Raw genomic sequence first — 14,189 nt, 5'->3', positions numbered from 1 at the left:
CACTTTAATGGCATCCCTCGAGGAGATGTTCTTTTATCATTACAACCAGGCGAAGTACTATGGAGGCACCACTGATCTCGACAAGAGGCACAACATTCGTAGGGGGGCAGAGAAATTCACAATTCATGGGTAACGTTAAGCAGTTAATTTATATTAATGTTCGATAAATCCTTCTAGCTATGTACAACCATTTAACAACACATTTTCATCTAGCTAACATTAGTTTGTCATCTACATGTTGCTGGCTATACATGTAGTTATATGTATGTCACATTAAGGTATCTAGCTATAAGTTAACCCTGATCGATCAAATGGTTAGGTGTAAACAATTATTGTAAGTCCAATTGCCCTTAACTAGATGTCTTCGTTAGAAAGAGACACATACAGAAAGAGAGAGAGGAAGAAAGTGACAGGGAGGGAGAGAGGTGGGAAGAGTGAAAGACAGAGAGAGATGAAGAGAGAAACAGAAAGATAAATACATCAGTGCAAATTTACTTAGACAACTATTGTCTTCCAACTTGTTAGGCAATCACATGTACCTATGGGGGAAGGATGGCTAGCCACACAGGAGGGTATTTTCACTAAGGAGGAGAAGGAGGCCGTGCTGACAGAGATGCATGCTGGAAATTTCGGGGGTGAAGTGTATGATTGCCATAATCAACCTCCGCTTCTTCTGGCCTGGGATTGTCAAGGATGTGGACAGCTGGGCAAGTGAAATAACCTTTTGTTTATCAATCACATGCTATTATATTTGAAATTATTATGATTTTGATGAATGTCATATCAGAGAGCACACAGTGTTTCAATTGGACACTTTTGCTTATAGGTCAGTACCTGACTAGCCTGCCAGAAGTTTAAGAGGGTGAAGACTGTGGCGCCAGAGTTGTTTCACCATGGCACATGATCGGTGTCAACTTCAAATTTGCATTGACACGCTTTAAAAAAATGGTTGCTTTATTTGACCACAGCAGACTTCAATATGATCAAATGTTTGTGTCGGTATCAGAATAAAGTAACATTTTAAATGTTGGGGTGGACCTCATCGGACCCTTCAAAAAATCCAGGAATGGCAACTGCTGGTGTCAGACGGCCGATTACTTCACCAAGTGGGTGGAGGCTATACCCATTAAGGTCAGTAAAGGAAGAAAATTAGCTTAATTCTAAATTCCCTTCTGTAACCCATAAAAAGGGTGCTTGGAACCAAAAAAACTATTTTCATGTTGTATGATACCCATCAAGGACAAGACTGGTGAGGCCACCTCCAAGGCGATGATGGACATCTTTAACACCCACGGTGCTCCTGAGGTCATCTTGAGTGACCGAGGTCGTGAACTCTGGCACAAGGTAATAAAATAGGCTGTATTCTGTCACCAACTATATAACCACGTTTATTTACTGATATGCGATTTTCCTTAGACCAACAAAGCCTAGTTCGAGGACATGGGCTAAAGCACCGGGTCTCCACTGCATATCATCTACAGAGCGTTTTTAAAATTGTTTTTCCGTGGTACATAATCAGACACAATATCTTACATAGTCAATAGATAACCCACTCCCACTCCTCCAGGTTTGGATGACCGGACCAATCAGACCCTCAAGACTGCCATGGGCAAGTCTCTTGAAGGGGACCAGGAACGGTGGGAGGATAACCTGAAGGTAATTCTCTTTGCACACAACAGCAGTGTCCAGGCCTCCACCAAGTACTTGCCCTATCGCCTGCTGTACGGACGGGAGCAGCTGTTGACTGAGGTGAACAATGCAATTGTATATACAATTGTTGCATACAGTGCAGTCATTCAAATTTGTGATCGACTTCATGTGTTATTGTTTGTCTACTGCTATTTTTGAATAACAATTTCAGATCACTGAAACTCCACCTGATGTGGTGGAAGTTATCAAACCAGATCAGAATGCCTTCTAGGACCACATTAGGCACAGAATGAGAAGGATGTGGAGGTTTTTGACCAGGTAAAAACTGTCTGCTCTTAATTTGTTTTCTGACCCTCCAATAGGTATGTACATCAACAAGGTGCAGGAGAAACAGAAGGAGAGCTACTGGAGGAGAATCAAGAAGGGGACCAAGTGCTTCAACATCCCGGCGAATCACTTGGTTTACGCACACGCACACACACACACACACACAGAAATCAAAACAATGCCACATCATACACAACACGAAAAAAAGTATGTGGACACCTGCTCGTCGAACATCTCCTTCCAAAATAATTGGCATTAATTTGGAGTTGCTACCCCTTTGGTGCTATAACAGCCTCCACTCTTCTGGAAAGGCTTTCCACTAGATGGAACATTGCTGCGTGGACTTGTTTCCATTTATTCAGCCACAAGAGCATCAGTGAGGTCGGGCACTGATGTTGGGCGATTAGCTCTGGCTCGCAGTCGGCATTCCAATTCATCCCAAAGGTATTCGATGGGGTTGAGGTCAGAGCTCTGTGCAGGCCAGTCAAGTTCTTCCACACCGATCTCGACTAATCATTTCTGTCTGGACCTCGCTTTGTGAATGGGGGCAATGTCATGCTGAAACAGGAAAGGGCCTTCCCCAAACTGTTGCCACAAAGTTGGAAGTACAGAAAGTAATTATATGCTGTAGTGTTAAGATTTCCCTTCACTGGAACCTTAGGGGCCTAGCCCAAACCAGACCAATAGTCCTCCTCCATCAAACTTTACAGTTGGCACCATGCATTGGAGCAGGTAGCGTTCTCATCCGCCAAACTCAGATTCGTCCATCGGACTGTCAGATGATGAAGTGTAATTCATCACTCCAGAGAACGCATTTCCACTGCTCCAGAGTCCAATGGCGGCGAGTTTAACACCACTACAACCGATGCTTGGCATTGCGCATGGTGATATTAGGCTTGTGTTCGGCTGCTCGGCCATGGAAACCCATTTCATGAAGATCACAACTAACAGTTAATGTGCTGACATTGCTTCTAGAGGCAGTACTGGATGTTGCAACTGAGGACAGACCATTTTTACACACTACGTGCTTCAGCACTCACCGGTCCCATTCTGTGAGCTTGTGTTGCCTACCACTTCGCTCCTGAGCCGTTGTTGCTCCTTGATGTTTCCACTTCATAAAACCAGCACTTACAGTTGACCGGGGCAGCTCTAGCAGGACAGAAATATGATGAACTGACTTTTTGGAAAGGTGGCATCCAATTACAGTGCCACGTTGAAAGTCACTGAGCTCTTCAGTAAGGCCATTTTACTTCCAATGTTTAGTTTTAGTTTAGTTTATTTTATTTTTTACAGGGACAGTGCACATTAATCAACGTTTCAGTAAAAGTGCCGGTTTTAGCCAGCCGGCTAATTTTCAACCGCAGTCCCTGGGCAGGTTATTAAAAACAATTACAATATAGACAATAGCACCATAGACATAGCAACATAGCAACATAGGACAAGCAAGACATAGCATACAGACAGAGCAACATAGAACAAAAAGCAGCAAGACAAAATTCATAAAAGCAACAAAGTGTTTCCACACCTCACAAGCTACAGACAACAGACAGCATGGAAAGCGGCAACACACAGCTAGGGACCATGTTCACAAATCTGATTGACCTTTAGCCATGTCTTCAAGCATTTTGTGAAAGTGTGATATGTGGTGCAGTTATGTGTGTCTGATGGCAGTGTATTCCAGACATGGGAAGCTCTCACAGAGAATGCAGATTTACTAAAGGTGCTTTTCCTTAGGGGAACTATACAGTCACCTTTCATGGCAGACCTTGTGGATCTGCTGCCATATGTCTGGGTTTAACAAAAATATCGAGTGGAGGGGGAGCCAGGCCATTAAGGATCTTGAATACAAGACATGCGTCGGTGTATTGCACAAGATTTTCCCAACTCAAGAGCTCATGTTTTCTAAGGATGTGACAATGATGATGGCTATTGGGCTTCCTATCAAGCACTTTGAGAGCCTGTTTATAGACAGACTGAATAGGTTTTAATGTTGTACAGCAAGCTTGGGCCCAACTAGTCAAGCAGTATGTTAAGTGGGGGAGTATCATAGATTTGAAGTACAGTTTTGCTACCTCTGTAGTCAAACAATTTCGTATAAATCGGAAATTAGCTAGATTGAATTTAGTTATTTGAATTACCTTTTTCACATGCTTTTTAAAAGAGAGGTTGGAATCAAGTATGATGCCAAGGTACTTAAAAATCGGATACCACCTGGAGCTTCTCCCCTGACACATAGACATCTGGCTCAGTAGCATCTGTTGCCCTCTTTGTGAAGAACATGCAAACAGTTTTTTTCACATTGAGATGCAAACACGAGTCACTGAGCCACTTTGTAACCTGGACCATTACAGTAGTGAGTTCTTGTGCAGCTTGTTGTTTGCTCTTTGCATGCACATATATCACTGTATCATCTGCATACATTTGAACTTCAGACCCAGTACAGACAGAAGGCAGATCATTAATGTACAGGCTGAACAGGAGGGGCCCCAGTATTGACCCTTGAGGCACGCCCACATCATAGCTATGAGTGGGCGACAGCTCATTGCTCACTCTGACACACTGAGTTCTGCCTTCAAGGTATGATTTCATCCATCTCAAGGCATCAGGGGAAAAGTTGAACTTGGACAATTTTGTGATGAGAATCTCATGGTTAACAGTATCAAAAGCCTTCCTTAGGTCCAGAAACACAGCCCCAACAGCACCCCCTTTGTCCATCTTGGACTTCACATTTTCAGAAGAAAGCAGTTGGCCGTTTCTGTGGAGTGTTTCGCTCTGAAGCCAAACTGCATGGAGTGTAATGTGAAGGGGCTGTTGTTGAGGTGGGCAATCAGTTGTTCTGCTACACACTTTTCAACAACCTTTGACACCACAGGTAGTATACTAATGGGCCTGTAGTTACTCACGTCAGCAGGGTCGCCTGATTTAAAGATGGCCGTTATTATGGCCGACTTCCATACCCTTGGAAACACACCGAGACCAATAGATGTGTTGGTGACCTTAGTAATGGGGCCAATGAGTGACTCTTTGTAGTTAAGAAAGGTAGAGTCCATCCCAAACACATCTTTGGCTTTAGAGTTCTTTGGTGAGCTAATCACCTTGTTCACCTTTGACTCAGAAACCTCCCTTATGATGAAGACAGGTTGAGTGTCATTCACTAGCACTGAGCCCAAGAAATCAGTGGAGGGGTTCTGTGTCAGTAACCTGACAGAGTCAATAAAGTAGGAATTGAAGGCTGTTGCTATTTCAACTGCATCCTGTGTTAGATTGTTATTCACCATGATTTCTAGTCTTTTTGCAGTGTTACTATGGTCTTTCCCTGTTAACTTTTTTAGATTCTCCCATATCAATTTAGAATTTCCCTTTGCTTCACCAATTATGTTAATAAAAAAAGTTTGCCTTGGCCTGTCTGATTTCTTTTATCACCTTATTTCTCAACATGGTAAACCTACGTCTGTCATGCTCTAATTTAGGGCTATTTTTAGAGCATAATCTCGTTCTTTCATCAATTTCCAGATTTCTCCATTTAGCCAAGGAAGAGTGCTCTTTTGGCCAGGTTTGGATTTGATTTTCTTTAGGAAGCCATTTATTGTAGTCTGGATTGTGGATAGAAAAACCTGACAGCTTCCACGTCTGTATAGGACAAGAGATCATTCCAGTTTATTCCCTTAATTGCTTTTTCAAAATAGTTTAATTCACTCTTAGGTATTCTGAGTTGATCCGGCTTTCTAACAGTAGAGAGCTTAAACCTGCTCTTAGACAGCTTTCTGGCTATAAGTGTCAGATTATAATCAGACAGCCCAGTAACCATATTGAATGATTTAGTCACTCTCTCTGGTTTAATTACTGAACACCAAATCAATCTGTGTTTTAGAGCAACAAGTCACCCTGGTTGGCCCTTTAACAAGCTGTGTAAGGTCAAAGGTATTAGTGATCCGTTTGAGGGTTTTCCTACAACACTTGTCTTCATAATTAATATTAAAATCTCCCATTAAGATGACCTCTTTCCCAAAATCACATTCCCTAAGCATGGTATTAAACTGATCAAAAAACACACTTTTGGTGGAATGTGGCCTATACATTCCAATGAGGGTAAAAGACATTTGGGGAGACAGTGTAACGTTCAGGCCGATACATTCTAGTTCATTATCACATGACCACTCAATTTGTTTACATCGGATATGTTCTTTAATGCAAATCATCACACGCCCTCCTCTTCCTTCAATCCTGTCTCTCCTGAAAACATTGTAGCCAGGCACAATCAAAGCAGCATATGGAGAGTGTTTATGGAGCCATGTCTCTGAGAGGCAGAGAAAGTCAAGGTTGGAGTCTGTGAGTAGATGTTGAATTTGATCTTTTTGGAATGACACTACGAATGTTCAAGTGCCCCCCTAGTAGTCCCTTGCGCTTAGCTCGTGGGTCCCAGATGACTCGAGAGTGATTGACACATTGAAAAAAGTTACATTTTCTGTGTTTTCTGACGGCTGGGTTTAGGCCGTTTTGTTTCGTTTTGATTAGGGGCAGTTCGGTAGCGCAATTAACAATCCCTCCCGCCTGCACTGGATGCGGGGAACTAATTAAAATAGCTTGCGTACCAGAAGCAGAGTCAGGGATCGCATATAGCGACTCTGGTATGTGTTTGAAGAGTCAAAATCTATGCTGGAGCCGGGTGCGTCGAGAGAAACCATAGGACCATAGCACTCACCCACCTCCACAGCAGCGACGACCAGTGGACGAGGCCTTCCACCGCTCTCCACTCCGGTGCGTATCACTGGCTCGGTGATATTGGGCCCAGGATTGAGTTGTACATCCCCGGAGAGCAGGAGGGTAGTGAACAGGTAGTTTAACAGTTTCCGATAAATGTTGGACTTGTGTTTGTTACGCCTAAGCGGTTCAGTAGAATAAGGAGCGAGGTAGACTTGGCCATTATTCAGAACATTATGGTATGCTGTGTACTGTCCGCTCCCGTGGAACGGTGAATCAATGTGTTTGGTGTTGATATTCTCCGGAAGTAGACTGATTGTGTCATCCCAGCAAGGACGCACTGAGATTATCAGTAGAGCAGCTACATAACTGACAGTCATGGCAGAGTACTGGAGATAAAACGCATTATTGAGCTTTAACTCTTTGCATGAGTTACTTAACTGGGATCGGCGTACACCTGATGGTTTAGATAAAATTACAGCATTCGAATGAGAAGTGGCACCTGCCTCACCACCCTGTCTTCCGTCCGCCATTTGCATAGCAACAGCATCAACTTCCGGTAGAGAAAGCCTGCGTCTAGGATGTTTGTCTATGGAGATTGCATGGCTGTGTGCTCGATTTTATGCACCTGTCAGCAACGGGTGTGGCTGAAAGAGCCGAATCAACTGGCTGAAAGAGCCGAATCCACTCATTTGAAGGGGTGTCTACGTGCTTTTGTATATATAGTCTATTTAGCTTACATTGATTAGACTAAAAAAAAATTGGTATCCTTTAGTTGGCACTGCATTAGACTAAGCATAGGTGATTTGATGGTGTTGAAATGGTACTGGAATAGTGAAGGCAGCTCCTGTTTTCTTTCTTTGCAGTAACTCTCTGTGGTTTTAAATCAATAGTTGTTTAGTAATTGTTTGTTGCTTTCTGGTTTTGTGATGAAACAAATAATTTATTCTGCCTCTTTGTCTTCCTTAGGCCTGTTCATCACGGTCGTGAGGAATTTGAACTAACAGGTTTTAGAGCAAACAACGCAATTATCACAACACAGGTTTTAATATGTATTTTTATTTTATTTTTATGTTTTGCTTGGCTTCCCCAGTGATTTTGCCCGTGCACCGCTACTGATGGGACTGCCCAGCATTTTTATACATGACCCTAAGCATGTATTTGGATTGCTAAATTTGTGAGTTTTAATAGTTTGTTTTCAAATGGAAGAGAGAGGGAGAGACATCCACACCGTGCATGCTGGACAGTGCAACCTAGAAAGAGCAGTGAAAGCGGACACGAGGCACATACCCTTGGATTCCAGTCACTTATATACCAAGTCGTTCCTCGGATGCATGTTTTCTTCCTAGGATCTAGGATTTTGCATTTTGTTCTGAAATAGCAGTCTGGTTTCAGTTTTTTCTATTGCTGGGGAGTTGTCTTGGAGCTTTGGAGGGTCGGACCGCGAGCACGAAACCCAAGGATCGTGCAGGGACAGGTCAGAGATGGTACAGAGTCTTCGTTTGAACGGGACAGCGCAGATCATGACGTGGTCTCACAGCACATGCACAGGCTGTATGAGAAATACAACAGAGAACTGAACCAACTCGTAGAGGGAAACACTGTCAGGAGTTTCAGAGCCAGCCAAGGTGAGTGTGGTTGTGGAAGGCCTATAGATGTCTATGATGAACATTGAGAAAAGGGAAATTCACACGTCCAACATAATTGTTCAGATGCTGGACAGAAAAATGTAGATAAATTAGTGTTGATGTGGTTCCTCAATTATTGAGATGCACATATGAGTGTTGGAGACACACTGTATATCTGTTCTCAGACAGAGTAAGAAACTTTTCTCGGTGCTGTTGAGATTGGCACTGAGAGAAACGCAACTTGGTGGTGTCTTCTTCGTTTACAGAGAGATGGTGATGGTTGTTATTGTATAACAACCCAATGTTTTATTTTTTCCAATAACATCAATGTAGGCTACTGTCGCCCAACTCCCTCCCGTATTATTCTGTATGTAAATCCGAGACACTCATTTAGTGTGATATGTTTAGTTTGGTAGGGTACTCATGGGTAACTAGCCCCCCCTAAGAACAATGTCTAATGGCTGACACAAAAAAAGCAAAGTTTGGGGAAAATAATTGTATGTGGATGAAGGTCTTGCTTAGGCGAATAAACTATAAACTTACTTTTTTTGTTATTCTTTTTTATTTTTTATCCCGGGTAACTGACCCCTCCCCCATGGGGTGCCAGTTACCCCGTTAGAAGATTATGGCATAGGGATTCTTAAGTAAGTAATACTTACAAGCTAAGTCTAGTTGTCTTATTTAAATTGTTTTTATAAAATATGGGGGGGAATTGATGTTGCACATGTCACCATTAATATCCACACTATGAAAAGATTTGATGTAAAGTCCCTCTTTTTAACTCACCTGCACATTCATTTTCTTTGTTCTTTCTTTGTTGTTCCTTTTCCATAAAATCAATTATGTATAATTGCACTAAATATTATTTGAATGATGCAATATTTTAAATCCCAGAAGTCTTTTAAAATGACAATAATTATTAAATGCTGTGTAAAATAGTTCAAAGGCTATGAAGTAACATTAACTGCAAAGCTATCGGTCACTAGGGGAAACATTTACAACTGCAATTAAGTTACGTTATCTTTTTAATGTATTTTACCTCAGACGATCTGGCAGTAAAGTTGCTAGCTAGCACTCCTAGCAGCTTATGCTAACTAGCTAGATGGCTATTATTTACTGGAGACTGATATCTCCCTCACTAACTTTAAGCATCAGCTATCTGAGCAGCATACTGATCGCTGCAGCTGTACACAGCTCATCTGTAAATAGCCATCCAATCTACCTACCTCATCCCCATATTGTTTTTGCACACCAGCATTTCTACTTGCACATCATCATCTACACATCTATCACTCCAGTATTAATTTGCTAAATTTTAATTACTTCGCTACTATGCCCTATTTATTGCCTTACCTCCTCACGCCATTTTCACACACTGTATATAGACTTTTTCTATTGTGTTATTGACTGTACATTTGTTTATTCCATGTGTAACTCTGTGTTGTTGTTTGTGTCGCACTGCTTTGCTTTATCTTGGCCAGGTCGCAGTTGTAAATGAGAACTTGTTCTCAACTGGCCTACCTGGTTAAATAAAGGTGAAATAAAAAATAAATACAATAAAAAAACTAGTACTGAAGTTGCTAGCTAGAAAGTTAGCATAAACTACCACTAACTGGGTTTATCATTGTTTAAATGACAGGAAACACACTTTCCTACTTGTATATTTAAAAAACCATTATAGATCTAACTTCATTGAAATATATTTACAACTATTTCAAAATGTAATTTAAAAAAAAAACTTACTGCAAAATTGTTTTGTTGAAATATCTCCAAAAGTTGTGATTACACAGAGGACATTTCTTGTTGAGCAGTGACATCTTGTGGTCTTAATCTGAAGTACAGGGTGGGGCCAGTTACCCCAGGGGGCTAGTTACCCCCTAATATCATATGTATTAATTTGTGAATGTCCATCACCCATTTCGTATGATACATTACCAATTACAATTGGTATTATATGTTACGAATTTGCAAAACGTATGATATGTTGCGAATTCTAGCTAGGTGGCTAATGTTAGGAGGAGGGGTTAATGTTAGGGTTAAGTTCAGGAGTTAGGAGGGTTAGGAGAAAGGTTAGCTAACATGCTCAGTAGTTGCAAAGCATCTAAAAAGTAGTAAGTAGTTGAAAGTTGCTAAAATGTTAAAGTTGTCAGTGATGAGATTTGAACTTACAACCTTTGCCTTCAGTAACCATCTGTCTTATATACCATACTAAACATAACATATCATACTAGTTTGAATGCCCGGATTTACATTTAATATTAAAAGGCTAGTCTTTGAGACAAGGCTGCCTAAATAGGTAGGCTTGTTTTGGAACCATCTGCCAATGAGTGCTTTTTAGGACAGCACTCAGGGGCAGATCTGTCTGTGTGGTGTCAGCTGTAGTGTATAGCCCTGCTGCCGCAGAAGCGCAAATAATGTGTGTAGGATTCGCCCCAAGTCAAGCGCCGGTGCTGCCGGCTATGAAATCTATGAGGTAACTAGGAGACGGGAAACCAATAATGTGCCAAATCAAGGCCGCTCTATTTCCCTCAAGAGGCGACTGTATCCTGGGCTGGATTATGAAGCCTTAGCGCACAGTTGCGCTTCATTTATTTTTTTATAGGACAAAACAGCCCGACATTGACTCAAAATTCTGTTCTAAGATAGCATATCATTATACATGTTGTGTTTTTCCTGCAGAAACCATGTACTCTAAGGAGAGATCTTAAGGGAGTTTTAACAACAAAAATATGTATATCTCTTTAGTCAATACAAATCATCTCCCTCCTGACTTCCCCTCTTCAATACTATCCTATAGAAGCCAGAGCATGATGGGTTCCCTTTCCAGTGTATGGTTCCACTCAAGGTTTCTTCCCACTATAGGGAATCACTGTACCTCTGCCTACTCTTTCGGGGTTTAGGCCTGGGTCACTGTGAAACACACTCTCTGAAGTAACTGATTTCTCCCCCTGTAGACTCGTCTGACCAGAGGACGTTGTACCATCTGAACCTGACGCCTCTCCAGGACTTGGAGATCATCCTCTCTGCCACGTTCCACTTCCTGTTCGACCGGCAATCGCGGCCGACCGCCTGGTTCTGCAAACACTACAAAACCCTGGTGTGTTGATCTCTACGCCTCCACTCTGCTTCCTCCATCCACCTTCTCCTTCGCTCTGACCCCTCTGGGTCAGAGGTCAATCCAGGGTCTCATGGGTTGTTGCTAGGCAGTGTGACCTTTCACCCCCACCAGAGAGGGTCGTAGCAGATTAAAGACGTAACCACAGCGATAAAGGAAGCCAGGGAAAGGGAAGCTATTTTGTGGAGGTGGACTTTGGGCTGCAGTACCACAGAAAACCAGAGGACATACTGTTTGGGGCCAGCCTACCTTATTTGTTGGTGTATGCTGACGACCAGGAGTTTGGCACAGACTTTACAGAGGTATGATCCTGAGGCGGAGAAAGAGTCTCCTCACCGTTCTCTTCTTCACGCTAAATTGGGGTCAAATGATCATGTGAGAAGGGAGGAAAGGGGAAGAAGTGAAAGATGGAGAGAGGGATGGAGGGGGTCAATCGCCAGTCCTGAGCTTGGATGAGAGGACCACAAGAAAGCAGCGTTGGAGGTAGTAGGTCGCAAGACAACAGTGAGGGAAGGAGGGATGGAAAGAGTGATATAGGGAATGAAGGAGGAGGTAAGTCTTCAATGCTGTGTTTTGATGAGCCGATCTTGGATAAGGCAAAAAGTAAACAGTGGGGCTCGAAGCCCCAGGTTAGGAGCTGCTCTAGGAGGACACTCAGGGTAGACTTTGCAGACATTGGCTGGAGTGAGTGGGTCCTGGTGCCCAAAGCCTTCGATTGCTACTACTGCGCTGGCACCTGTGGAATCCCTGATCCCAAGGTAAAGACTGTGATGAACCTGTGTCAAATCTGAAACTGGTTCAAATCTGGTCTTCCTCTGAACTAAAGCAGACGTAATAAACATGGTCAATTTTAGAGAGCAGAACAACGCTACGATAGGACAGAGAGGAATAACGTCACACTTATTTTAAGGTGAGCACAACAGTCGAGAATGTTTTTATGGTTTCCATCTTAGAACTGCTCCATTGCTCATAGTCTGATGTTATGTCTACAACACTTAGGAAATAGTATAATTCAGCATCATTACTGGCCATTGCAGACACACTTAAATGTACTTAATTGTACTACTGTATCATGTTTTCCAACTTGCACTTTATTAAATGAATGAACCATTGTGCTTCTAAATCATAGACGGCTTTTATCAAGACCACTTTTCCTTTTTTTAAATGCAGAGTAACCTTAATGTAATTTTTCCATTTTAATTATTATCGGCATTGCCAGTAAATGCTGTAATCTCTCTCTCTCCCTCTTTCTCTACTCCACCCACCCTTCCCTCTCTCTACTAGGTACTGCATCCCTCTAATCATGCTACCATCCAGAGTATAGTCTGTGCGGTTGGGATAGTTCCAGGGGGTCCCAAAGCCCTGCTGTGTCCCAGAGAAGATGAGTCTCCTGGGTGTTCTCTACCAGGATGAAAGGGGTAATCTGGTGCTCAAGGTCTACCCCAGTATATCTGTGGAGAGCTGTGCCTGCAGATAGCTGCAAGAGTCAGAGGGGGAATAAACCAGGCTAAACGGGATGGACTGAATTTAAAAGGACAAAAAAAGGGAAGTAAAAAGGCGAGTTGAGGTGTCTTTCCGTCTGTTGGTCCTTTCAAATCAAATCAAATCAAATCAAATTTATTTATATAGCCCTTCGTACATCAGCTGATATCTCAAAGTGCTGTACAGAAACCCAGCCTAAAACCCCAAACAGCAAACAATGCAGGTGTAAAAGCACGGTGGCTAGGAAAAACTCCCTAGAAAGGCCAAAACCTAGGAAGAAACCTAGAGAGGAACCGGGCTATGTGGGGTGGCCAGTCCTCTTCTGGCTGTGCCGGGTAGAGATTATAACAGAACATGACCAAGATGTTCAAATGTTCATAAATGACCAGCATGGTCAAATAATAATAAGGCAGAACAGTTGAAACTGGAGCAGCAGCACAGTCAGGTGGACTGGGGACAGCAAGGAGCCATCATGTCAGGTAGTCCTGGGGCACGGTCCTAGGGCTCAGGTCCTCCGAGAGAGAGAAAGAAAGAGAGAATTAGAGAGAGCATATGTGGGGTGGCCAGTCCTCTTCTGGCTGTGCCGGGTGGAGATTATAACAGAACGTGGCCAAGATGTCCTTTATATCCCTCAGGCTTTGACACTGAGAGAACGATAGTTGAGCATGATGAGGTGTTGAAGAGGCACATTATCTGCTGTTGGCAGCACCAGTCAAGTCCTCTGGTAGCAGCAGACACACCACCACAATATCCTTCACATCTACCATATCCTCCACAAAACAGCATCACCGCTTCTCAATTCCCCTCTCTCTCCCTCCAAACAACTGGAGGAAAAGAGAGGGGAATTTGTTTTGTTTTTGTGGCACTGATCATGCTTGTTGTAATTAGAGTCCTGGGTCATCTTCATTAGTACACGCCTCAGACAAAAAAATTTGCAACAGAAAATTAAAACGAGGGTTTCTTATTGAACACGTTCATAGAGTACCTCCCGGTTTTGGACTATTCTTTATGTTTTAAGCCTACTGAACAAGACCCTAGGTCCTCATTCACTAATATTGTATATGCAGTACATTCGGAAAATATTCAGACCCCTGGACTTTTTCCAAATTTTACAGCCTTGTTCCAAAATGTATTAAATAAAAATATTTCCTCATTACTCGCAATACCCCATAATGATGAAGCGAAAACAGGTTTTTAGACATTTTTGCAGAAACAGAAATACTTTATTTACATAAGTATGCAGACCCTTTGCTATGAGAATCGAAATTCAGCTCAGGTGCGTCCTG

The 14,189-nt window shown here is 42.5% G+C and overlaps 1 protein-coding gene across 1 annotated transcript; it reads left to right on the top strand.

Annotated features, from left to right (window-relative positions):
* The first annotated feature begins 11,984 nt into the window (after positions 1-11,984).
* Positions 11,985-12,898, top strand: LOC124038707 (growth/differentiation factor 10-like). The gene is given in 3 exon segments (XM_046354791.1): positions 11,985-12,179; positions 12,706-12,768; positions 12,770-12,898. Coding segments are annotated over 3 exon segments (387 nt in total).
* Positions 12,899-14,189: the final 1,291 nt, after the last annotated feature.

This window comes from Oncorhynchus gorbuscha, linkage group LG06 (assembly GCF_021184085.1).
Source record: "Oncorhynchus gorbuscha isolate QuinsamMale2020 ecotype Even-year linkage group LG06, OgorEven_v1.0, whole genome shotgun sequence".
Lineage (NCBI taxonomy): Eukaryota > Metazoa > Chordata > Actinopteri > Salmoniformes > Salmonidae > Oncorhynchus > Oncorhynchus gorbuscha.
The sequence above is the reverse complement of the archived record's forward strand: the minus strand, read 5'-3'. Positions and strand labels throughout refer to the sequence as shown.